This window comes from Medicago sativa, chromosome 2, assembly GCF_051527215.1.
Source record: "Medicago sativa cultivar Bolivia chromosome 2, Bolivia_mono, whole genome shotgun sequence".
Classification (NCBI taxonomy): Eukaryota; Viridiplantae; Streptophyta; class Magnoliopsida; order Fabales; family Fabaceae; genus Medicago; species Medicago sativa.
This window is the reverse complement of record NC_140750.1, coordinates 81756931-81783739: the sequence shown is the minus strand read 5'-3', so window position 1 is coordinate 81783739 and position 26809 is coordinate 81756931. Positions and strand designations below refer to the sequence as shown.

The 26809-nt window shown below is 33.6% G+C and overlaps 3 protein-coding genes across 4 annotated transcripts; 1 reads left to right on the top strand and 2 right to left on the bottom strand.

Moving 5' to 3' along the window:
• The first annotated feature begins 5726 nt into the window (after nt 1-5726).
• On the top strand, nt 5727-10633 carry LOC146951443 (peptide deformylase 1A, chloroplastic-like). The gene is made up of 4 exons (XM_085747426.1): nt 5727-6249; nt 7457-7546; nt 8414-8481; nt 10139-10633. The coding sequence occupies exons 1-4, from the start codon at nt 5872-5874 to the stop codon at nt 10380-10382; spliced, it is 780 nt and encodes a 259-aa protein (XP_085603552.1). The 5' UTR covers nt 5727-5871; the 3' UTR covers nt 10383-10633.
• A 1132-nt stretch (nt 10634-11765) lies between these two features.
• On the bottom strand, nt 11766-15231 carry LOC146951442 (Pectin lyase-like superfamily protein). Of its 2 annotated transcripts, XM_085747424.1 has the most exons (9): nt 14962-15231; nt 14474-14605; nt 14178-14348; nt 14064-14084; nt 13749-13956; nt 12895-12976; nt 12698-12806; nt 12491-12607; nt 11766-12216 (listed from the first exon to the last, which is right to left on the bottom strand). In XM_085747424.1, exons 1-9 carry the CDS (start codon nt 15190-15192, stop codon nt 11929-11931), a joined length of 1359 nt encoding a protein of 452 aa, XP_085603550.1. In that variant the 5' UTR covers nt 15193-15231; the 3' UTR covers nt 11766-11928. The 2 variants fall into 2 exon arrangements, with proteins under 2 accessions (XP_085603550.1, XP_085603551.1); XM_085747425.1 differs by lacking the exon at nt 12491-12607.
• Nucleotides 15232-18870: 3639 nt separating this feature from the next.
• LOC146951441 (uncharacterized protein At1g15400-like) lies at nt 18871-19657 on the bottom strand. The gene has a single exon (XM_085747423.1). It carries the CDS (start codon nt 19470-19472, stop codon nt 19116-19118), a length of 357 nt encoding a protein of 118 aa, XP_085603549.1. The 5' UTR covers nt 19473-19657; the 3' UTR covers nt 18871-19115.
• Between the last annotated feature and the right edge of the window lie 7152 nt (nt 19658-26809).

Sequence of the window (26809 nt, the reverse complement as noted above, 5' to 3'; positions counted from 1 at the left end):
TCAAATAGATTTTAATAAGCAACTCATCATTAGAGTCTCAAATGAAACAGGTGTGCCATGTGAAGCAGATTATAGTCAATTTAATCTTGCGGCTTAAGACACGGTCATGTTGATTAATGCCTGCTTGGAAGATGGTTAGGATAGCTAGACAGTAACACCAATGCTAATTTAATTGAATTCTTAAAACCAATGGGGGAACATTAAGTAAATAAATAGTAGTAAATTATATAGATGCATTGCATGCAATAAGGTTCTTCAAATCAATGAAAATTAAATAATGAAGATAGGCATGTGATGCCCATCTGTGGCTTTGATTGAGAGACATGGGAAGCTGCCGTCCCACATTGGGTTCTTAATTATGTCCACACCCTCTACCATTTCCTATACATTTCTTAAAAATGCCAAAAAGGTTTGTTGAGAAAGTTGTCTCCCTTATTTAGGTGGGATTTAGCATGGGAAAGGGGAGTTGTTTCCCACCATGGGAAAGTTTTTTATGACCATTAAATTAAAGAGGTGTACATATTTTATAATAGACTGCCTATATTATATTTTTCTCTTTCTCTTTCATATTCTTCAACCCATGAATACCAAAATTTTGCAGAGATCTGAAATCCATGCTTTACCAAAGCCTTTCCAGGTAACATTAAGAAACCCAAAAACACATTGATTGTTGGCCTTTTTTACTAGAACCTTAAAACACATGCAAATAAAAATCACCAAGTCTAAGAATAAAAAAGTGTGGGAACACTAATGAACAAAAAATCAAGTTAAAAACAAACATCAAAATTTGCTCACGGCAATGGTTTTGATTTTGTTTTCCTATGAATTAACTTGTTTTGTTTTTAACTTATGGTTCAACAAAAAATTTTAAAAAATCGAAAACAAATTTTGTTGTGTTTCATAAAATAATATATGATTTTTGGATTATAACACTCAGAATCTTGTTTGTTGTTTGTTTATAGGAAAACAAAATCGAACATTGATGAACAAAACATTAAGTTAAAAACAATTATACAAAATCTGCAGTGGTATTTCTTGTTAATTGTTCTTTAATTTTATTTACTGGTGTTTTAAGAACAACATGATGAAGATGGCGTAAGTGGTGGTCAATAGCTGGAATTTGAGAGGTTGTTGGTGGTGGTGGTGGTGGGTGAGTAGAAACATGGAGGAAAGAGAAGGATGATGGAAGATAATGTAAAATAATCTAGTGTTGAAAGACTATGATCATATTATGTTCCTTACATTATCTAATGGTCATAAAAAACTTTCCCATGGTGGGAAACAACTCCCCTTTCCCATGCTAAATCCCACCCTTATTTAAGAGCATTTTCAATGATGTACTCCTTCATTTAGTTTAAGTGGAACCCTAGCTCGTTATCATTTTAAAACAACTCATTCATTTTTTTGCTCTTAAAAAAATTATTAAGAACTTATGACGAGTCTTGAGATATTGTTAAAACGAGTTGTTTTAACAAACAAACGTCCTAGCATCATTTTGTCACATCAATATCCTCTAATCATGAAATTCAGGCAAAAAAATTCAACTTAAAACTCTAAGATAATCTTCGATGGGAAATGCTTGGTCTCACAAGCATGGGTACCTAATAGGTATCCCAATTAGATAGAAAATATAATTAATGCTCGGTTTTGCTAGAATACACATTTTATGAAGGTATCTTTTAGCAAGTTATTCTATGAGCATTTGCTAAAAGACACCAACTAATTTTTATGAAGGTGTCTTTTAGCAAAGTTATAACTAAAAAGTGGAAATCACCTTGAGGTGTGGATTGCTAAAAGACATCTTCATGGGTGCTTCCAGCAAAACCATTAATGTTTATGTTTAATGATTAGAGATATTCCAGCCTACATGTATCACATTTTTTTTTTTTTAAATGTATCACACTTCCTATAGGGTCCAATGATTTTTAAGATTATTGTAATAATATTTGAATGTTGAAATATGATGATGTAGAATTATTTGTGGTACGTATTTAGTAATTTTTTTAAGATGTTGGGTTGAAGGGATTGTGTGCTTATTATGCACTACTATTAAAAAATTATAAATAAGTGATGTGTACATTTGAGACCCATTTCTGTGTCAAAAAATGGACATGTCTATTGTGGATGCTCTAAAGATGGTCGTCGGACAGAGACTTTTTTGGGTGCTTAAGTGGTTCTCACTCGAACACATCAGTACATCACTCGTTTATAATTTTTTAATAATAGTACATAAAATCACTAAATTCCTCCAACCCAACACCTAACACAAATAGCTTTTTAATAGTAATACAATTATAGTACAATGATTTGAATCATCACTTCAAAAAAAAAAAAATCAACTCGTTTTTTTTTTTTTGGTGAACATATCAACTCGTTTAATAATAGTACATAAAATCACTAACCGTGTGTTTGGCAGCAAAGAGAAAGTGGAAAGAGAGAAAGAGATGAGAAAGAGAACTAGAAGAGAGAAATAGATGAGAAATAGAGTAGATTTGATAGGTTGTTTGGTATAAGAGAAAGATAAGAGAAATTGAAAAGAAAGAAGTGTTGATTGTTTCAAAAAGTACAAAACTACCCTTAGATATAAAAAGTTAAACAACTTAATTTTTTTAGTCATATTAACTTAATTATTCAATTGAACCAAAAAAAAAAAAAAATTTAATTAAAATAAACTTTCACATTTTTCTCAGTGCTCAAATGGTGAGCCTCCAATTACCGAAAATAAAAGAAATGGCGCGTCTCCCAACACTTCTTTTTGGCAAAAAAAAATGGTACATCAACACAAGAAAATCAAGAAGGCAAAGGGTAAAAATGGAAAGTGAAAGAAAAATGTTCACTTCTTGGACTTTCTTCGCTGTTGAGGAGAGAACCAAAAAGTTGGTGGGGTCCACCGATTTTATTCTCTCTTCTCTTTTTCTTTGCTCAACCAAACAAGAGAAGTCACCTCTTTCTTCCCTCTTTCTCTCTCTTTTGTTTCTCTCTTTTCAAAATCATCTCAACCAAACACAGTGTAAATTCCTCCAACCCAACACCTAACACATATTCTTAATTGAGACTGACTAATAGCTTGTTAATAGTAATACAATTATAGTACAATGATTTGAATCATCACTTCAAAAAAAAATATCAACTCGTAATCACCACAAAAATAATATACATACAATATATATTTTTAAAATAATTAAATGATAGTTTTTTTTACATATGTGTACATGATATGTCCAAATGCACCCATCAACACAAGAATTACAAAAAAAAAAAAAAAAAGAGCAATGCTATCCACAGTCACTCTTGCACTCTCGGTTAGACACTCTCTCTAGTAGAGGGCCACGTCACTTGCCTTTTAAGTTCCTAAACCGGTAACCGGTTAAACAAGTTTAGTGGATTTATTAGCTTTTTATTATTTTATTAATTTTTATTTACAAAATTGTTCTCAAAACTGCGTGCGAAAAGAACGCCGGTTCAACCTCTTCAATCTCCATTGTTGCTGTAGAAGGAAGGACCAAGCTTATCTTCAACAATTTCTTGTTTTCAAATAAAAATCTTTTTCGTGACTGACCCATTTAATTTGCCATTTCAAATGTTTCCATTTCAACCTCTTGGTAATAATGGGAAAAGAATTATACGAATCTACTTTGAAATGCTCCCATCTCAAATTCTTCTTCGTCATTCCAAGCATTGACAGGTTTTTATTTTGCTTTGGATTTATTAAATCCATAGGTTATGAGTATATGCATGAGAAAAAGCATTTATTGGAGATTGACAGTTTATTGCCCATAGTGAAATTTCGGGAAAGATTTGTTTTTTGGTTGATCTTTAGCTGATTTAGGTGTAGAAACTTGAAGTTTGATTTTAGGGTACCTTGTCGTTGTGATGTTGGTGGCCCAGATCTTTCTTTCTCAGTTCACACCGTCGCAGAAGCTATGATTTTGGCAACCTTTAATATTTTGCACATAATAAAAAATAAAAAATAAACAAATAACTAAACCTTAGGACCAGGTAAACAAGTAATTGTGTTTGAAAAACGTATGACGTGGCCGAATCAGCGGAAGAGTGTTTAACCGAGAGTGTAATAGCAACTGATGCTAGCATTGCTCAAAAAAAAAATGTATAACTCAAAATGGGCACAAATATGGATGTGTTATGTTAATAAACTTCACAACTCATATATGTACATCTCAACCATTTTTTTTGTATACAAAGAGAGCAAGATCCAAAGAAAAAGAGAAAGAAAATTAATAGATTAAAAGAACATTTTTAAGCACTCGGACCTGAAAATGTGCTTAAACACGATACACTTGAGCTCCTTAGGAGGGGACTCTAAAATAATGGACGAGGAATCTTGGGTCGAGCAAAAAGCATCTGACTAATATTCATTTATGTTACCCTCTCATTATGTATGGTTGATCAGAACCTGCCAAGAGAGATTAATGAGGTCATGAGTACACCGAATCAAGACAAAGGTAACCCCGTTGAACTTACAGTTGCCCTTAACCATGTCCAATATCACTTGGGTGTCACTTTCCATGATGAGTTGTTGAAATCCTTTTTCCTAGCTATCATTAACTCTTCATACATGCCTCACATCTCAACATGAAGAGCATCACACATTTTAATCTTTCGAGCATAACCTATAAGTCACTGACCGTTAGACTCTCGAATAAGGTCCCCATAACCCTCAAGGTCCACTGACTCCTTGTAAGCTTCATCATAATTACGTTTGACCCAATCTTCTTCAGATCTCTTTCAGCCAATACATCTCAACTTTCGATACTACTATTTATCTCTTTTTTCATCTCTTTCTTTCTATCACTTCACTAACATATATCTCACATGTTGGGCCAATGTATTTAAAGGAATCATCCCAATTTATTTTGCCAACTTCAAATTGCACTTGAGTGACATTGTTGATTCTGTTTCTATCTCTCTTCTAACCTATTATACTCACTCATAAAAAATAATTTATTTCAATTATATAAGTAGTGTTAACTTGTGCCCTTAAGACACATGTTAAGAAACCTAAAAGAAGAAATATTTTATAAAGTTTTGTGCATTCAACTCCTTAAAAAGCTAAAGATTAAAAGTAATGCACACATTTCAATGAACTATTTTTATATTTGTTTTATTAACTTGTGTCTTAATCATACTCCATCCGTCTCACAATAATTGTCTCTTTAGCATTTTTTTTATTTCTCAAAATAATTGCCACTTTACAATATCAATGCAGTATTTATTATTTTTTTCCACAATTATACCCTTATTTATTGAATTTCATTCAACTTAATTACTCCACTAACTACAATTAACAAGGGTATTATAGTAAATGATACTCCCTCCGTTTCACAATACTTGTCCATTTTGGAGAATAATTTTGTTTCACTTTACTTGTCCCTTTCAAGTTTCAATGCAATATTAATTATTGGTTTATCAATAATACCCTTATATATTTATTGTAGAGAGAGAAATAATAGAATGACATAATAAATGAGTAAGGGTATTATAGAAAAAACACAAAGAATTGCATCAAAAATGACAACATTTATTTGATTCCTTGGTATCTGTAATTTTTCTAAAATGGACATGTATTTTGAAACGGAGGGAGTACTAATTTTACCATTGAATTTCAACACAATTAATTATTTCTTTAATAATCATGCACAAACTTTAAACCACTGATATGGTGAGACCGAGGGAGTATTTATGTTTCTCTCTCATAAAAAACACTAGTGTCATGTGTGCCACCAAGAACTTTCCCACAGCTTCAATGTGAAAAAGAAGAAAAAAAAACACAATTTTGAAAAATTGGTTCGGTTCGGGTCAAATATCAAGTACTGGTTTTGAATTCAGTAAACTTTTCTTTCTGAACCGAACATGGAAGCAGCGCGGCGGCTGGTGTGGCGTTTACGTTCTTTTCCGATGCCGGTGCTCTCAAACGGTGTCGCATCACTCTCTTCTTCATTTTCTAGTTGTAACACCAAAATTGAACTATTCAATACCAAATTTTCCAAGTTCGGTTCAACATTATCATCACCTTCTTCTTCAGAAACAACATTACTAAGGAAAACTGTGAACAAATTGCCTTACATTGTAAAAGCAGGTGATCCAGTTCTTCATGAGCCTGCACGTGAGGTTGATCACTGTGAGATTAAATCAGACAAGATTCAGAATATTATTGATGATATGATTCTTGTCATGAGAAAAGCCCCTGGAGTTGGTGTTGCTGCCCCACAAATTGGTATCCCTTTAAGGGTATGAATCAAAAATGAGCTTTTGTTGTTATTGTTGTCACTGACACATGTGATGAGTTATGCCATTTTCTCAAATTATTATAAGCTGTATAGTGTCTTTGTCAATACAAAAATGGAGTAATTGAATGTAACTACATGTGTTTTGGTAGTATCATGTTGGACAGGAAATGGATTCTCTCCTTTGAAACAAAACTATAATGTGGAGACCTTGACCATCTCCACATTATTTTCTCAATTTTTCTTTTTTTCCAATGGAGAGAATATTGACCCTATTGGACATTCTTTGGTACATTGAGGTCGGTGCCTCAATGAGAAGATAGTGGGGGTCTGAGATGACTATTAAAGAGTCTCACATTGGATGAGAGATTGCATGATCAAGTGTTTATAAGTGGGGGTAGTCCTCACCTCACATATAGATTTTGTAAGGTTGAGTTAGGCCTAACCACAAATTCTAAGATGGTATTAGAGCCCCCTCCAAGATTGTTTAGACTGTTTGCTTCCAGGTTACGCTATCGAGCCACCCACCATTCATACCAACGCACCAAGCCTAATAGTCTTGGGCTTGAAGGAGTGTGTTAAAAGAGTCTCGTATTGGATGAGAGATGGCATGTGTTTATAAGTGGGGCAGTTCTCACTTTACAAACATGTTTTGTGGGGTTGTGTTAGACCCAACCACAAATTCTAAGAACGATTGACTAGAGGAATCCACAACCTAGCCAAGAGAGTCTATGACGGCTGATCAGGACACTTGTCCATAGGAGAGCGCTAGCATGGCCGACCAGGGTACCAGAGTGTCATTAGTTGGTAGAGTAATTTATCTGTACCGCAAGTGCCACCTACCGCTACGGCACTACTCTGTTCATCGTCCTCATTGCTAACTAAAAATAGAATATCTAATGGGAGCCACACCCTATTTAGTATTGGGTCTGACAATGATTGGAGAAGCCCAGGAATTTTAGGAAAGCCTAGCAGGGGGAGCACTATAAAATTGGACTTAACATTTAGGGCAAAGGCATGTTCTACACACATTTCCATAAATCATAGGTGACCACTCGCTCATTAGGCGCTGTGTTCTAGACTAGAACAGATGCAAACACCATGTCGAACATCACACACCTTTAATGTGAAGTGTCGCTGTGTCGGTTTTACATAGGCTGATGTTGTTGGACTTAAGCATGTTTTTCCGGTGTTTTCTTTTATGTATGCAGATAATAGTTTTGGAGGATAAAGAAGAATATATTAGTTACAACACAGAGGAGGAGACCAAAGCACAAGACAGAAGACCTTTTGATCTTTTGGTATGTATGTTTCCATATATGATGTGTGAATCAGAGAACGAATGATAGCTTCTTTTTTTATGTTACATGTGAATGAATATTAAGAAACTGCCTTTGTGGGTCACCAAGTAACCTGGGATATGTAATGCAAGCTAAAAATCATATGACAAATAATATAAAAGATTCTGGAAGCATGGATTGGACTATTTTAACTTGTATCAGTGGTATATTGGCTGAAAGAAGAAGCTTTCCACAGCTTGGAGTCATTTGGAAGATATAAGAATTAACTAACCAGCGTGCAATAAGATAAACCATCTGTCAACATTTGAATAATATATACACATTTTCTATGATCAGTATGCATGTTACTATTAATTCTAATAATTACTTGATTACATTACATTATACTACAATTAATTGCTATTGTCTAATTGTTACAATTTGTGACTTTCCAACAGTGAAAGAGACGCCCTATATATGATTAGAAATATTTTCCTCGCACAAATTAGTAAAATTAACTACTAGTAGTTCATTGTTTCTTCTGATCTGGCATTGGAAAATGAGCATATACATTAAATAGAAACACGGATTTGAAATTTGAAGTTAGCTATGAATTGCATTGCAGTCATTAAGATGCAAGTTATTGTAAACCAGAGGGGTGGTCGAAACCTGGATGCAGCTACTCGGTCCAATTTCAAGGGCCTTTCACTCTCTAAGAAGTAGCTAATTACGTTTAACGACTAGTGCATGTTCAAAAGCTATCATTTGTTCATTATAAAAAAAGTAACCGTTCATTCATTTATTGAAATTAAATTCAGTTTTGTTTTGTACATGAGATATATTACTTGAGTAATAACATTCATTCAGTAGATCTCTTGAGTGATGCAGGTGATTCTGAATCCCAAATTAAAGAACAAGAGCAACAGGACTGCCTTCTTTTTTGAAGGGTGCTTGAGGTGTGGCAATAATTTACTAACAACTTTTTCATTTTCTGTTGCCATACTTGCAATTTCAAAACTGACATGCCATTTGTTCATGGTCATATTTAGGAATGTGCAAATCTTGGTTTAATATTTAGGCTAAAATATGGTTTTAGTCCCTGCAAATATGCCTTGTTTTGATTTTAATCCCTGTAAAAAAAATTTGTTGTTTTTGGTCCCTGCAAAATATTTTGTTTTTGAAAATAGTCCCTGACCCTACTTTTGTGATGATATGCATACGTGACACATGATGGCTGAACCTATTTCGTAGTTTTTGGTCCCTGCAAAATATTTTGTTTTTTAAAAAGGTTCCTGCAAAATATTTTGATTTTGAAAATAGTCCCTCCAGGGACTATTTTAAAAAACAAAAAATTTTGCAGGGACCAAAAACTAATTTTTTTTTTTACAGTGACTAAAACCAAAACGAGACATATTTGCAGGGACTAAAACCATATTTTAGCCTAATATTTAAAATGGCAGTCTAAATTCTTGATGGTACACTGTTTGTCCTTTCTTTAGCGATGGCTTAAAATTTCATGAGACCAAGTTCTTTTATGACTTACTTTAGCAACAACATCAAACAAGCCTGATCCCACTAAGTGGGGTTGGCTTCTGACTTTTTTTTGAATCAGGGGTTGGCTTCTGACTGACTTTAGCATTATAAGGAAAATTTGATAGGATCAATTTTGAAGCAATCACAACCAAATCATAAAATGATTTCTCTTAACATGTATCTTTATGTATGTGTGTGTGATTCCAAATGAACGAATTCTTCAGTGTTGATGTTGTTTAAGCTATTATTTTGCCTAAAAGCTAAAAAGTTGCAAAGTCTTTATTCTCTTTCACTTACAAGGACTGCTCAACTGGTGATACATCTAAGTTGGCATCCATGTAACCCAATACATAGCAGAATTGCTTATGTTTATTTCAAAACATGGTTGTTTGGTTTCACGTGGATTTTTTTCACAATGTAAGGGTTGCCTGAGGCTGAGTATACTCGGGTGGACTATGCTTAAGTTCAATTTAATCAACCTAATGTCTATCTTAGTTTTAACATCTGGTATGAACTTCTCTTAGCTTTTCTTGTCTTTTTTTTAAACAAAAATGAGATCCAATATCCATTATCTTTTGTGGAGGTTGAGCTTTGCTGTACCAAATTTTCCTTTGTCAGTATTGAAGTTGCCGTTAGTATTGTTGCGAGTTCCACATTCAATGTGATATGACCCAAAAAGTGTTTATAAGTGGGAGGCATCCATCACCTTATAAACCGGTTTTGTAATGGGTTGAGTTAGGTCCAATCCAAATTCTAAGTAGAATGTACAAACATGGGTGTAGTTCACCAAAGAGGAAAGCAGCGTTTGTAACAAAACAATTGAATCTCTTATTATGATTATTGTGTCCTCTGATTGTAAATATGCCGTGTTTGTAAGAGATTTTCCTCTAACCTGATTAGAGTTGATTGAATTTGTTGGATCTGTTATCAGTTATGTAATATCGTTTTTAAAGTTGTCAAAATTTCAAAAATATGGTAATTCTGGCTTGCTCCATATTTTTGTGGTTTATGTGGCAATAATGTGTGCAGAACTACATATATCCAAGTTACATTAACATCACTTGCAATAACATTTTGCAGTGTTGATCGATTTCAAGCTGTGGTAGAGCGATACCTTGATGTTGAGGTTACAGGTTTTGATCGATATGGTGAGCCAATCAAAATAAATGCTTCTGGTTGGCAGGCTCGAATTTTACAGCATGAGTGTGATCACCTAGATGGAACACTATATGTCGATAAGATGGTACCTAGAACTTTCAGAAGTTGGAAAAACGTGGATCTGCCTCTTGCCCATGGGTGCCCCAAACTTGGCCCCCGAGCGTAAAACTGGGACAGCCTCTGATTCAAAACTAGTTTCATATGCACAACATTAGTGAAAAGTTTACATTTTTTGACCTTATGATGTAGTCCAGAATCTGATCCATTAAGTTAGAAGTATTGTGTCAGTTTTGTAATTAGTAAATTTCCTCAAATTTTTAGTATTATCCTGTTGAAATCTGTTACTGCAGTCTGTTAGTACTTTCTGATCAATTCATTAAATATAAGATTCAATAATAGGGATATTGATTTTGCTTAGCTTTTCTTATTAGGCCACTCAGGTGGCTGCTTATACCTCTTGTTCGCATCTGCGGAATTATTCGACCCCAGTGATTTTAAGATGCCGGAGAATTTGCCCGAACAATGCAAGAATTTGGTACAAAAGTTCATTACAAGTTAAAACCATTCAGTTTCAGACATGCTTTTTTTAAAAAAATAAATAAATTATTATGCTTTTGCCTTATGATTGAGCCTAGTTTCAAATTTTTCAGAGGTGTTCATTCAATCATAATAATGTATAGAATACTACAGACGACACATGACATATAATTGGAATATTACCAAAAAATAAAACAGAAGACTATCAGGAAAACAATTCAAATTCATGGAAGCTAGTGCATGCATTCATATGGATTATGAATACATTCAACAATCACCATATCAGACTTTCCCTTTAATATCGGTACATAAAACATCATAGCAATTATTTTTATTAAATTGAAGACGTGTTTACTGTAAAAAAAACTGGTGTGTAAGAGGAAGTAATTGAAACCAGGAGATTGCGATATTTAAAAAACATGATGTGCTAAAAAATGGTGTTTATGTCACAGTTGCAAAAACATGAAAAACCTTGAATCCATTTCACTACCGGGTCACATTCCAGATGTTCGCATGAAGAGTGTGTGTTAAAAGTCCCACTTTGAAAAACATATGACTTAAGCATAAGTTTATATGCGGGGACGGTCTCACCTTACAAATTGTTTCGGTAAGATTGAGTTAGACCCAACACAAAATTTTACAAGAAAACAAGATGAATAGATGAAAAAGAACCATATCACGTAATTTTCTATGTTTCTTGCGGTAATTTTGATTTAGTAAAAATAAGTATTTTTCTGTCTTTTCTTATGGCATGAATATATTAATGAGTGTGATTTGCAACTTATTCCATATAAGCGATCCTATGGAGATGCAGGAGAATTTTCCCTTACAATGCATGAAGTTGGTACACAAGTTGTTTAAAACCATTCAAATTAGTTTTAACTTGTTTTTTGTCAACTTGTTTTTACCTTGCGATAAATAGCATATTTTTTTGAGGCATTCATTCAATCGACGTTAGAGATTACATGACACAGAACAGATAACTGGAACTACATCGAAAAAAAGATAACACTACCAAGAAAATAGTTCAAATTCAATAATGCAAGTGCATGCATTCATATGGATTATGAATACAGACTTATCACCATATGACTCTAACAAGACCTTGAATACCCTGTAAAATATATATCAAGGGGTTCATCTACTTGTTTTATTATGTACAAAATACCTTCTGTTCAGACAGAATTAATAGCAGGATTTGGCTCTAACAAGACATTTTGTCTAATTAAATCACTACTTGTCGAAAAGCAGGCAGGAGGGTACACATAACCTTGAGCAGAACCATGAGCTTGCCAACAATAAGATCTTGTATTTCCTCCAAAGTATGATTGAAGAAAAATATTTTCCAGATATAGTCCTTCACATGGAGAAGCATCACTGCAGGCAAATTTAATGGTTTCTTCGGTGGCTGAAGTTCCTAGAATATTAATGAAGGATATGTTTCCCACTTGAACAGCTGAAGTCTGCATAAATTTTTACAGCATAATATCTTCAGTTGAATTAAATTATTATGAAACTTCATTAATTTGAATCCTTGTTGGAGATTGACAGGAATGTGTGTCACTGACATGATTATAATCGATGGAAATTGTGAAATCAGCTATTACATTCTACAAATCATTCAAAACTATATAGGCTATCCTCTCAAAAAAATCACTGTCTGACTATTAATAGTGTCAGTACATGAACATGCAGACATACAAAAAAATCCAGCAAAAATATCTTAAAATTCAATACCTGATTCTTGCATGGATGTCGTGAATCGCAGTAGTATTGATCTATTATTATTGGATTGGACACATTTTCCATTAAGATATTCTGGAATGTGATCTTGGAGGCAAAACCCCTCCCACCCTTTAAAATTTGGCTCGACTCAATAGACTTGTCATCACTAGGTGAAATATATAATGAGAATGAAAATGATACAGTTACGAAGAAAGTTACCTGCCATGTTTTGATTCTCACCCCATTATCAGCGTTGTATAGATGTGCTCCATCAACAATTACATTTTGAATCTTCTCCCATACGTTTGATTTTCCTAAGCTACCAATGCTGAAAAATAGGTTCAAGTATCGGTTAAGAATTATACAATTTATACTACTTGGTATCCTAATGAACTAAAAGTGAACATTACTTTCACCTTATGCCATGACCTGGACCACAGGAAATATTTCGGATCCAGACCCGTGAAGAATTTCTGACTATGGAGATGCAGTCATCACCTGAAATGGGACATAATGCAGTGAAATGTTTGTCTTCTGACACATTACTTGATCATTAAGTTTATTCTGGAACTTCTACAAAACGGTAATGAAAGTAGTCATTTCTATGGTGTTTCAAGGTTACACATTTCTCTGACCTTATAAATGATTTACACATTTTTATGGTGTTTCAATGTTACATTATTGTTGGTTTATTGTTCAGGTTGGTTGCACATGCCTTTCCCCCTATCTCCTTTACAACATTAAACATTTCCAAAGTTTAAAAGCTACACAACTGAAAATATCATATAGGGAATGACATGCATATCATATTCAGCTAGTTCCATACATTCAAAAATAATAATGATAATCATAAAACTTAAAAACTTATAAGATGCCTACAAAGTAGGGGGAGTCTTCGCAACAGTAAAATTGTTATCACGTGACTGAAAGGTCACGCGTTCAAGTCTTCAAAACAATCCCTTGTGTAAAAAACAAGGTAAGGCTGCATACAATACACCAAATGGTGGGACCCCTTCCCAGACATTGCATATGCGGGAGCTTTAGTGCATTAGGCTGCCCTTATGCCTACAAAGTTTATTCATTGTTACGATAGTTTCTTTCTGCTTATCCTATATTTTACTAAAAACAAGTTTCTATGATTTCTGAAATATGATTGACTGTTAAAACACCAACATGTTATTACTATTTAAAATAAATAAGATGTTAAACTATCACTGAAATCTTCCAATATGAGTAACACTAGCATTGCATTAGATTGAGGATAACACACCTGTTCTAATTACACTATCTTTAATCTCAACACCTTTTGTAGCACTAATGTGGATTCCATCGGTATTAGGGCTGGAGGCAGGTGCTAATACTTTGAGACGTGATGCAACAACCCGCATACAGCTAGTGAATGCGATGTGCATTTTTTGGCTATTTAGCACCATAAGGTTTCTGACTTTCAGACTCTTGCATTTATGAAAAGTCAAGGCCTACATAGTAAATGAAGTTTCATATTTCAGCTAATAGATTCATAATTAATGTATCATCAGATTAGAGAAATGAACTGTTTTGCTCCATATTTTGAAGCGCCACTAACCGTTGGAGCAGGAAGACATGGCTGCAAAAGGAGATTTTGAAGTCATCATCACTTAGTTAAACTGATGAATAAACTTCAACTACATATGAAAATAAGTTTCTGAGATAGCAATACATTAGTGGAGTTGATCTTGCAAGATCTGGACCACCATTCCTGTCCCATTCCATCTATTCTCCCTCCACCTTCTACAGAAAGGTGATTCACCCCGTGGAAGTAAATCCATTTGCGCTTATTTAAACCATGCCATACGTCAGGGTCTCGTGGTGCAACTATTGTTCCTAAGATCTATAAAATAAATAATAATAATAATAAACATTTTCAATACGACACATTTCATTCAAGAATTGAAAGATGCATATGACAGAAATCTGTTTAAAATCTGGTAGATTTCATACACTCTTAGTGCTTACCCTCAAAGTGATCTTAGATCGACAAGGTCCACCAATGTCAATTGGACTGACAAGAAAAGTTTTTTCATATGGAAAAACTATATTGATGAATCCAGAGAGAGAACAAGCAATTTCCCAAACCTTCAAGAAGGCCTGAAAAGATAGATAAAAAAATTAATAACCTGTTTATCAGTATATCATGGTAACAAAGTATCATTGATGAAGATTCTAAAATTTACTTATCCTATATCTAGCTCAATGAGACAAATCACCTAACATTCAGTGGCTATAAATCAAAATTCTCTATTATGCTCACATTTTAAAAAGAAACACCCAACTTGCAAAAACATCCTTGTGGACTATGAATGAATATCATTTACATTTCACTATGATGCATTTGTGAATGAACAACAATTACATTTTGTACATGATAAAAATCATTAACAAAAATGTACCAACAACAACATCAAAAGTCCAAATTCAAGGGAAAACAGTATCATAATTAATACCTGAGTGTCATTATGAAAACCATCACCTATGGCACCAAAATGAGTGATGGAAAGAACCCGCCTGGATTTGGATTTGGATCTGGTTCGGGTTGACCCAGAACGTGGGAGTTTGATAATAGAGTCAAGTCCTTGTGGTTGTGCTTGTGCTTGTGCATGGTGGATGAATAAAGGAACAAGTACAATGGAGATAATAACAATGATATATATAGAAATGGAAGAAGAAGATCTCATTCTAACCAACCAAAAAAGTACCTGCTGAACTGAGGCGTTGTCTGTCAAAATCTTACAAGAAGAGTTTTAAAGTATGGACAGTTCGTTGCATTACATTATTATAGTACGGATGTACTTAGGGGTGTAACGGTTCGGTTTGGATTGGTTTTCACTCAAAAAAATGTTCAAACCGATGAAACCTTCATTGGTTTGGATTGGTTCGGTTTTCACTGTTTTTCAAAAAAGAAACCGAACCAAATTAATCGGTTTGGTTCGGTTTGGATTGGTTCGGTTGATCGGTTTGTTTAAAAATACAATTTAAAAAATTCATATTCTCACAAAATATTTCATAGAACTTTGTATAATTGTATTTCATATTTTGTTTTTTCATGTTCTCTATTTTTCAAACAACTTTTTATAACTAATAAAATTAGTAAGAACACTAACCAATTGAAGCAAAACAGATCAAAATTAAAATAAGTTTAGAATTGACTAGTTAATCTCTAATATTTTTAAATCTCTAAAACTTATAAAATTATTTCCGAACCAACAAATAAAAAGTTATGCGTGCAAATAAAAAGTAGCATATATATTTTAGAATTTTATTTCAACTTTTATCGGTACACATCACACGCGATCAAAATTTTATGGTGTTCTTTTTAGTTTTATTTCATTTTCTAGTTCTAAGATAATCGCAAATCGCAATGCTTTCTTTTTTGAATGGCTTTTTCTAATCTTCACTAAACAATGACATATAACGTGTATAAATCAATGTCATAGAAAATGAACATAGAAAACAATGAAATATAATGAGTATAAATCAATGACATAAACATGATAAAACTAACTAAGAGATGAACGATCTCAGCGGTGATCGGTGGTGATGAACAATGGGTTTGGTGTGGTTGACGGCTAGGGTTTCTTTTTTAGTAGAAATGAAAGAGTTTGACCGATGAGATGAAGATGATGATGAGAGAAAGTGAATGGATTAAGAAGTATTTTATGTTGGACTTTAACTTTGAGCCTAACCATAAATTTGGTAAGGTAGGATAATATTAGTAAAATAAGGAGTATGGTTATCATCGGATTGGTTCATCGGTTTCACGGATCTCGAAATAAAAAACCATGAACCAAACCAAACTAGATCGGTTTTGATTGGATCGGATCGGTTTCAAACCGAACCAAACAAGGTCGGATATTTTTTCGGTTTGATTCGGTTTGGACTTTCGGTTTCGTTGGTTTTGTCCGAACCACTTACACCCCTAGATGTACTACTAAATCAACCAACCAACAACCATATGAGGCCAAAAAAACACCACCACATACATTGGACACTTGTCTTAGGTTTATGAGTTTATTTTTATTTATTTTGAACTCTGATTTTTTTTTTTTTTTAATATTTCATAGTAACATCTAAACTCAATTTTGGTGTTACCTTTTAAACATTGTTTCAGATAGATCTATATACAATTATTATATATTCTGATTTTTTTTTTTTTGACAAATATATATTCTGAATTTTGTATATTTATTTGATATATATTCTGGCATACTCGGGGTAATATCAAACATTTGCCTAGAAGGCAACGCATTATATATTATTATTTGTGGACTGCTTTTTTATGGTGCACAAACACAACACATTACACTTTTTAATATTTCTTTTTTATGGTTGCAAATAAAGAGTGATAGTTCATGTTACAAGTTCGATTTCAATATCATACTTTTTAACAAAACTTTTTTTATTGCTTATATAAACCGTAAGGTACTTTCTTATTCTTTATATACGTCATTTAAATGGTTTGACTTAATATTGTGTTTTTCATTCTATCGGTAACAATTTTGATAGTGTTCAAACTTTCTTGCTCATATCCATGGTTTCTCACAACAACTAGTATAAATATAAGCATTCTCCATTGTAGGTGTGACCGATAATAGCTGGTACTTTGGTTCAAAAAGTGAAGGATACATGGAGGTAATTCTTTAATGGAAGACCATTTGTTTTGTAGGCGTAGCTTTGTCGGAAAGATTTAATATTTGATTTTTAAGTGGATAGGAACAGAAGTGACCTTATTCGAGAATGTTCCTTCTCTTCAAGATTATTTCTCATCCTCGTCTTAGAACAAAAAAAACGTTCGAAAAGGCTAACTTTAATTTGGCATACAAAATTTAGAAGATTTGAGAGGTAACAAATTGAAATTATTTTCTCTTCAAATTCTTCGAATATAAAGGAGACTTTAGATTCGGCTAAATTCACTTCTTGAAGGTGATTCCTTGCTAGAAAAAAAGGGACCATATATATATTTTGAATAGTTTTTGAGCCCTCTTCTTTGTCTTAATTCTTAATTTATGATGTTCTTTTTAGTCGATAGAATACTCTTATACTTTTTTTTCGGCTTGTCGGTTAAACATTATTTGCACTTATCTCCGTTATTTAATAAAGGGTCATGTTAACTGGTGCCCTGGGGTACTGGTTAAAAAACCTACAAAAAGAAATTTTAAAATGAAAATAAATTTTTTTATGCTTTTGAAGAGTTGACAACACATGTTCCAATGCAATACTTATTACATTTACTTTCTTAATCAGTGGGGCACTGGTTAACATTACCCTTTAATAAAAAATTTTGTACAAAAAAAACTTGTATTAAGAACTCTTGTATATATCACGAGCAGACATGGAAAACTAGAGATGAAAAATGGCCAATAGGCGTTGTGCATTTTGATTGTGACCACATCTTGATGGCCAATGAGACAATTGAATCCAAAAACAAGTCACGTTGTATCACATGTTTGTTCTAATTTTATTTTATTTTAAGAAAATATTTGTTCTAATTAATTAAACATTGGAACATAATTTAATTTTTTTTAATCGGCGAATATTATTAAACGTCAACCCCGCAAGACACAAGGTATAAATGAAATAAGATACAAATGGTGCTGCATATAGACGGTACACCATAACCACAATTCAAAACCCAAATAAAAACCTCCTCCAAACACCGTAAACCTGAGGCAGTAGCTAATAAACATCACCACCTAAAACAGATTTCTTCACGAAACGACCATTGAAAAAGGGTATCCATAAACACCTAAAACAGATTCCTTCACGAACATAATTTAATACTAATAGCTAGGTTGTCTGCTGCTTGAATTCTTCTGTATCATCGGTTGTACTGTCTCAATTTTTGTCCATTGTTTGAGCGGAGTGAGTCAATTAACGACGTCAAAAGATCATAAGTTTTTTCTTCGGATTAAATAGGTTCGTTTTGATAAACAATTTTATACAAATGTTCATAGCATAAGCTTGTGTACTCAGTAAATTTTTTACATTTGAATATGAGTAAACTAGTATCTGTCCTATATAAAAATTACTTACATAGATTAAACTGCATATATAATTGTAGCAATCTTGATAGATAAACAAAATAATAATAATTATTGAAAATTCACACACAGGTGTGAGATTGATTGAGATTCAAACTTTATTCACCGCGTTCGGTCTAACAATATCTTGATGTTTTTTATCGGTTGAACTGTGGTTTCAAGACAACATTAGTACTTATAATTTACTTACCTGTATATCTATTGGTAAGTAAATTAAATTAAAACTTTTTTTTTTTGTTGATAACTCATTAAATTAAAACTTTTAATCGTAGACGGTGTAAACAAAGACTTTGGGATAATAAAGAAAGCAAAAGCAAAAATAAAACATGATTCATCATCATTATGTTCTTAATTAATAATCATAACAAAACGAATTCATGATGAACTCAACCACTAGGTACTATACTATACCCCACAAACCTAAAGTAACTAATTAATTGAGTAATTACCATTACACAAAAGAGCATAAACCTTTCACCTTCACCGGAATATCCCATCTTCGGTAACTTCAATCACCGCTTCAAACCACCGACAAAAACAACAAAACAGTAAAAAAAAAACTACCTTGATCGATGCTTAGGTGGTTTCCTCTTCTCCCCTACTTTCCCAAAAGCACCACAAAACCCACAGGCAGAAATCCTAGGAGACGGTGGCTCAATCGCCGGAGAAACTTTTCCGGTACGGTAACCACGTCCTCCACCGTTAGAACGACTTCTCTGAACAGTATTGATTGGTCCAAGCTGTGGTGATGTTGCATCACGGTTCATCTCTTTGATTTCATCTTTGTCTTCTTGTTCTTGTTGATTCTGACTCTGGTTCATCTTGTTTATTTCTTCTTGTAGAAATCTATCATCCCAAACAAACCCTGATGAACCTTGTCTTCTGAATGATACTGCAGATCTTTGTAAACCTTCCATGTCTGGTTTCTCTGTTTCTGGATCTTTGTTTCTTTCTAAGTTTGACAATGTTTTGATATAGTAGTTAGTGATATTTATAATGGCTATGACTTTATCTTTGTTAATTATGGTGTGTTGATCTTTTCTTCAACTCATAAATAAAAAGATAGGATGGGGCAGTTGGTGGAGAAATTAGTGACCAAGTGGTTTAATTATGGGAGTGTAGAGAAAAGGTCATCATAACGAGACAAACTAGATAAAAATACTCCATTTGCTATATTAAAAAATAAATATTTTTTGTATTTTTAAAAAAATTATTTATTTTCTAATATAGAAAATTTTAAGAAAATTATGGATTTGAGTAAATCAAGATGAACTTAGTTAAAAGAACATCAAAAAATGCACTAAGTTTTTTTTTTCTTCTTCTTAATTGGTTGTCAAACACTCACTCAGGCTTATTCTTCGAATCATGTTATTATTATTTACAGATAAATTAACGAGGGTATGTTGGTATGTTAATTTTAAGCAAGAGTCTTACATTAGTTACGATAAAATAGATGTGAAACAACATATGAATGAGATGACTTATCTAAATATGTAAAGTTCGATGTGATGATTCGTGAACTTCTCTCGTGATTGAACAAAAGTATAAATAAAGTATAGGGAGACAATTTTGTCAAATTAACCTAATTCACTAATATCATAAATACAAAGTGAAGAGTAATAATCATAAATACAAAGTGAAGAGTAATAAGTTAAGCAGAGGATGCTTGTTAGGGTAAAAAAATCAAAGACTCGAAAAGTGCGTGTAGAAGTACTTACATTCACAACTAACTTATTAGTCACGATGATGTTTTCATTGATTTAACAACATGGTTGAATCCACACTCTAATACGACACGAGTCAAATGTTTTCTAACTACATAACGTCAGTTAACTTGTGCAAATTATTTATTCTCATCTATATTAAACTCTGATATTTATAAATCAATTATTACTAATATAGTAAAATATATAAACAAACATTGGTTAGTTGACATGTGTTTTATCTTGGTTTTCGGGTGTCAAACATTGATTAAGTTTGAACCTTTTAAACCGGTGATATCTTATTTTTTCTTGGGAAGGGAAAAAGTAAGCAAAACCCTTGAGAATCGAGGTCCGGGAGTTGTTTTCGCTACGGGAAGGTGTTAGGCACCCATAACGACTATAGTAACCTATAGGAACCGTCTTTAATTTCTACGCGCGCGCTTTATTTTTAAATGCTATTTTGAAAGAAAATATTAAGCCTAAAGAATTTCTAAGTGAAGAATTGGAGGGAGAAGAATGTTTTTGGATTTTTATTTTAGTTGAATTGAAGGAATTTTGTTCCTTGCCTACGTACCCGTTTAAGGGATCAAATCCACCGTAGTTCTCTTCCAAAAAATGTTTTTGTTTTTGTTGGTTGATTTTAAGTTTGAAAATGGATTTTGAAGAATAAGAGAGAGGCCTTAAAGGCATGAGAATTTAGAAAAGAGTGGGGTTTGATTAGTTATTTGCAAAAACAAGTCAAAGTATGATTAAAATTTGTTGAAATTTGATTAAGAAAATAAAAGGAAAATTCAATGGGGTTTTGACCCCAAGGTTTATTATGAAAAATGCTTGAGTGAAGTTGTTCACATTTGTTTGGAAAATTGGTTTTTTTCTAAGTATAAGTCCTAGGCATTCACCTAAACATACAATCCTAAACATACATCTAAACATGCATATTCTAGCTATATTATAGTGATGTGTGTGTGCATGTGTCGGTGTTTGTGTCGGTGTACATTATTAGAGTCCATTGTCCTTTACATTATACCCTAGATACATTCTATGGCCTCTTTGCCAAGAAATTAAAAGCATGGAAATAAAATACAAGAATTTCCTAAGCTTTACATTCTAATTTTTGCATGAAATTGAAACTTAAAGTGCAAGAAATTGAATGGAGAGGAAGATGAAGTGGGAATGCTTATGATGTATGAAACATGAAACAAAAAGTTAGTAGCACAAGATATAAAACAAGTCAAAGCTATCATAACAAAAGTAAGAAAAATTAAAGAAAAATAAGCAAAAACAATGCAAAATAGGCCTAAAGATTCATCAATAAGGCAAGGCTTGAACAAGACCTACAATCCTCATATTTTAACAAGTTCCCAAAGAGTTTTATTTCAGTCCCAACACAAGAATTAAGAGGACCTATCAAGCCAAGCCTCCTAGCATATTTTTAGACCTATTTTCCACTTTATTTCCACAAACAATTATTTACATGACTTGTAAAACAAGAAATCAACAAATCAAACTCTAAAACAGTAAAGAATAGCACCAAATCAGAGGCATACACATTGTAAACTCTCACACTAAGGATCAATATACCATAGCAAGACTTTTGGGATCAAGAACATGCGAAATTTTCACAACACTTAGCAAAAAGTAACACAAAATCACAAGAAAATTCCACATACATTTTTCACTCATTTTTAACATGCCAAAATGTCATAAAAAAGAGTTTCAAATGTCAAAAATAATTGCAAGAGAAGTCACAAATTTTTGGAAGTTTTTTTTTTTACAAGATTTTTCAAGAAATAGAAAGGAATTGAATTAATCAAAAGAACAAATTATTTCCCCATTTTTTTGACCAACACTTGACGTATAAATACATCAAGATTCATCAAAAAATATCAAGAAAATAATTTGTTCATTTAAAGATTTTTTTTGGAAATTTTTTAAAGAAACAGGGGTGTGAAAAGTGTTTACGGTGGTGAAAATAGCAACAAAACTAACAAAAACGAAGAAGGAACAGGCCCAAAGGCCCAGGCCCTAAACAGAATGTACAGGAACCGCATGATTAATATCAAAGCACTAAGAAGCCGAGAGACCATGGTATGGCTATGGATTGGCATACATAGAAGCAAATAGCATAACACAATTATATAGCTTCCAACACGTGAACAAACACATACACAACAATTACTTCTCTCTCTAAACTCACGTTTTGCTCCCTCTCTCTCTCTAAACTCACGTTTTGCTCCCTCTCTCTTTCTACATGAACGAATCTGGAAAGAGGAAAGGTAGAGGATGAAGATTCATCTTCTCCGGTGGGTTTAACCAACTCCGACGCGGCTACCGGTGACGGTTTCCGACGTCGGAGAAACTCTTTATTCCGGTTCCAATTTTTACGATTTTTTAAAATCCTATTCCTCCTTCGTTCCAAATTCAAGAAAAACGAGAATCAAAGAGGGAGAGAGCAACGACGTAGACGAATTCAATCCTAAATTTCGATTTCAAAGATAAACAGCTATAACAAAAACGTTATTACCTCTCCGACGCTTTCGATTCGCCGCGGAACTAATGCCTCCACCGTCACGCACTTTCCGTCTCCAAACCCTTGTGATTTTGATTCACAATCGAGATCTGTTCTGGCACCGTTGTTGTTGCTGATCTCTTCTTCTATGATGAATTCCTCCTTCACTAACTCTCCTTCTTGGAAGCATATAATGTCATAATTTGCAATAAGGAAGAAAAGAATGGGATCCGATTGGGAATGAGAGGAGATTTGGAATTCCTTTTTTCAGTTTGGAATTGTGTATATAATTTGATTTGAATATGGTGATGAAGAATTGGGTGTGGATTGAAGGTTGGTGATGAAGATTGAAGGTTGTTATGGATGATGAATGTGGTTGTTTATGGTGGTTTGAGGTGGTTAAAGTTTGTTGTGGTGGAGGAAGGTGGTGGTTTAGGTTAGTTATGGTGGAGGAAGGTTAGTTAGAGGTTGGAAAAGTGGTGGTTATGGAGGATGAGAAAGTTGGTTATGGAGGAGAAGAAAAGGAACACGTGAAGGAAAAGAAAGAGGGAAAAGAGAGAAAAAAATTTATGACTTTTTTGTGGAATTTGTAAAAAATGATTAGTTCAATCAACCTTGACCAACTTTGACCTATTTATAGGTGATGTGGGATGCTTGGACCAATGAGGAAATGCCACATGGACTTGACTTGTAACAAACTTTTGTGGACCAATAACATTTGGACACGTGGCACTTGGACTCTAACAAACTTAAAAAGGATTAAAATGTAAATAACAAAAGTGCGCGGACTAAAATGAAAATTAAAACTAAAATTGAATTGAAAACGTAAATTGAAAATTAACGTAAAACGAGACGACTAAAAACAATTAAAACGAATCAGAAATATTATGTGAAATGACCAAAATGCCCCTCGGGACTAAAATGACTCGAAATGACTCAAATGCAATTTTAAAATGATTTTTTTTACAAGGGATCAAAGCAAGAGTTTATACAAGCGAATTAAAAGACTCAGAGACAATTTTTAGAATTTAAACGGGTTTTTACACATGAAAAGACTAAAATGCCCCTAGGGGCAAAACTGACTCAAAATGACTTTAAATGCAATTTTTAAAATGGGTTTTGACATAGAATGAAACAGAGACTTATTCAAACTACTTGAAAGGACTCAAACAAATCTTTAAAAGACTGAAAGAACTTTTGACATAGGAAATGACTAAAATGCCCCTAGGGGCTATACTGACTAAAAAAATGACTTAACCGATATTTTTGAAATGAATTTTGACATGAGATTGAAACAAGGGCTTATACAAACCAATTTAAAAGACTCAAACAAAATTTTGAAAGACTGAGAGAAATTTGACATAGGAAATGACTAAAATACCCTTGCATGTAAATTTTGCAAATAACATTGAAATAAAATGCAGAGAAAGATGCAATTGATCAAAGACAGTTCAAATGACTTAAAATGCAAGAAAAGAAGAATTGACTAGTATTTTTAGGTCCAAAATTAGGGTATAACAGCTGCCCCTATTTAAGTTTCTTTGTCCGGAGAGTCAAGAGACGAAGTCTTAGAGTTGACGGGACGAAGATACTTAAATATTAACATTTGCACTGCTTTTGGACATAAAAATACGTTTTCAGATTTTCAAAAATATGAATGTCATGCAACATTTTGATTATGAATGCAAGACAGACGATTGGAGTCTATGAAACCTGTCATGTCACTGGGGACTCCGGTGGACATTGACAGGGTAGACAAACCAGGGGGTAGAAAAAGGGTACAAGTTGTTCTTTGGGTCGAACTAGCCACTTGACCAAGGAATACAAAACAAGAGATGGGTGCAAGCTGTTCTTGGGATTGAACTTGCCACTTGACCGGAAACATAGACATATAGGCAGATACAAGTTGTTCTTTGGATCGAACTTGACACTTGGTTGAAGATACAAACAGATAGGCAGACACAAACTGTTCTTTTGGATTGAACTGGCTGTTTGGCTGGAGACATAGACAAAAGGGTTGATACAAGCTGTTTCTTTGGATCGAACTTGCTTGTTGGATTATCACCACATCATGTGGGAGAGTGCAGACTGTTCTCTTAGATCGAACTTGTCGTTTGACCGATAACAAAGCATAAGCTGGGTACAAACTGTTCTTCAGATTGAACTTGCCGTCTGACTGATAACAAAGCATAAGCTGGGTACAAACTGTTCTATCGAACTTGCCGTTTGACCGATAATAGAACATAAGCTGGGTACAAACTGTTCTATCGAACTTGCCGTTTGTCCGGAAGCATAGGTATATAAGCAGGTACAAGTGGTTCTTTTTTGGATCGAACCTGGCGCTTGACCAGTAACAAGATACAAATTGAAAGTCTGGTTTAACAAGATACCAATTGAGGGTAAATTGTCATTGACTTAATTTGAAAGTAGACATGACCATTTTTGTTGGCCCAAGAGTAAATTGACATTGATTTGAATTGAGAATTGACATCGACATTGACATTGACATTGACATTGACATTGACATTGGCTTGGCAATTGAAATTGACATTGACATTGACATTGACATTGGCATTGGATATTTGACATTGACATTTGACATTGACATTGACATTTGACATTTGACATTGGATATTTGACATTGACATTTGACATTGACATTTGACATTGGATACTTGACATTGACATTTGACATTGGATATTTGACATTGACATTTGACATTGACATTTGACATTTGACATTTGACATTTGCATTTGACATTGACATTGGATATTGACATTGACATTGAAATTGGAATTGAAATTGGAAATTGACATTGGAATTGGAAATTGGCATTGGAATTGGAATTGAAATTGGAAATTGACATTGGAATTGGAAATTGGAGATTGACATTGACATTAACATTGACATTGGAGATTGTCATTGGAGGTTGTCATTGAAATTGGAGATTGACATTGGAATTGTCATTGAAATTGGAATTGGAATTGGAGATTAGAAATTTGGCATTGTCATTGGATATTGACATTGGAATTGGAAATGAAATTGCTTCGAATTTGACAGTTGAAATTTGAAATTGAGATTGGAAATTGCTTCGAATTTGACAGTTTGACATTTGAAATTGGAAATTGCTTCGAATTTGACAGGTTGAAATTGAATTGAATTTGAAATTGAAATTTGGAATTGAAATTGAAATTGAACTTTGACAGTTGACAGTTGAAATTGAGATTGAAATTGAAATTGAAGTTGAGTTTGACAGTTGAAATTTGGGTATGCAACATGTATGCATGGTGTAGCAAGATTATTGGATGTATGAGCACATAAAACGCATGATTATGCATGTATGAATGCTTGAAATGCATGATTGGCTTGTAATTTGGCAGAGAAAGTTCATAAAGGTAGACAAGACATTGGAAGATTGGGCACGTAGTGGCTCGTGCTGCAACATATTCACAGGGGAAGACCTCTTTGGAGAGACCGTCGTTGAGAGACGTATCAAAACCATGGCTGAGGGCAATAAAATTTGTAAAGGGAGGACCCTTGAAAGGTTCTTGGATACAGGTCGCCATTGCTAGGCGTGTCAGTGCTGGGTAAACATTGGATGTCTGCATCTGTAGTCAATGCTTTTCAATACTTCATTCTTTCATTTTTCATTTTCAAACCCCATTTTTGCCTGAACCGCCCTTTCGGGTTTTCGATTCACCGGGGAATAAGATTCTTTTCATTGCCCCATTTTTGCCTGAATTGCCTTCATAGGTTGTCAATCAGCGGGGTGCTCATTTTTGCCTAAGCCGCCCTTTCGGGTTTTCAACTTAGCGAGCTTTTTATTTTCATTTTTTCATTTTTCATTCTGTTTTTTCATTCTTGCCATTGACCACAGATCATCCTGGGGAGTAACCTGCTTGTAACAAGTATTGAAATAGACATTGATATTCATTTGTTCATGCATGTTTCATTGAAATGTACCCTATTGCTCAGGTTTGCTTTCAAAATAGACAGAAAAAGATTTTTCAATTTTCAAAAGATGTTTGTTTCAGACATTA

Coding starts and splice junctions, on each gene's coding strand:
- LOC146951443 (XM_085747426.1), top strand. CDS start 5,872: ATGGAAGCAGCGCGGCGGCTGGTGTGGCGTTTACGTTCTTTTCCGATG. Junction 6,250..7,456: donor AAATTGGTATCCCTTTAAGG/GTATGAATCAAA, acceptor TTATGTATGCAG/ATAATAGTTTTGGAGGATAA. Junction 7,547..8,413: donor GAAGACCTTTTGATCTTTTG/GTATGTATGTTT, acceptor TGAGTGATGCAG/GTGATTCTGAATCCCAAATT.
- LOC146951442 (XM_085747424.1), bottom strand. CDS start 15,192: ATGAGATCTTCTTCTTCCATTTCTATATATATCATTGTTATTATCTCC. Junction 14,085..14,177: donor GCAAGATCAACTCCACTAAT/GTATTGCTATCT, acceptor CTCCTTTTGCAG/CCATGTCTTCCTGCTCCAAC. Junction 13,957..14,063: donor CATGTCTTCCTGCTCCAACG/GTTAGTGGCGCT, acceptor TTTACTATGTAG/GCCTTGACTTTTCATAAATG.
- LOC146951441 (XM_085747423.1), bottom strand. CDS start 19,472: ATGGAAGGTTTACAAAGATCTGCAGTATCATTCAGAAGACAAGGTTCA.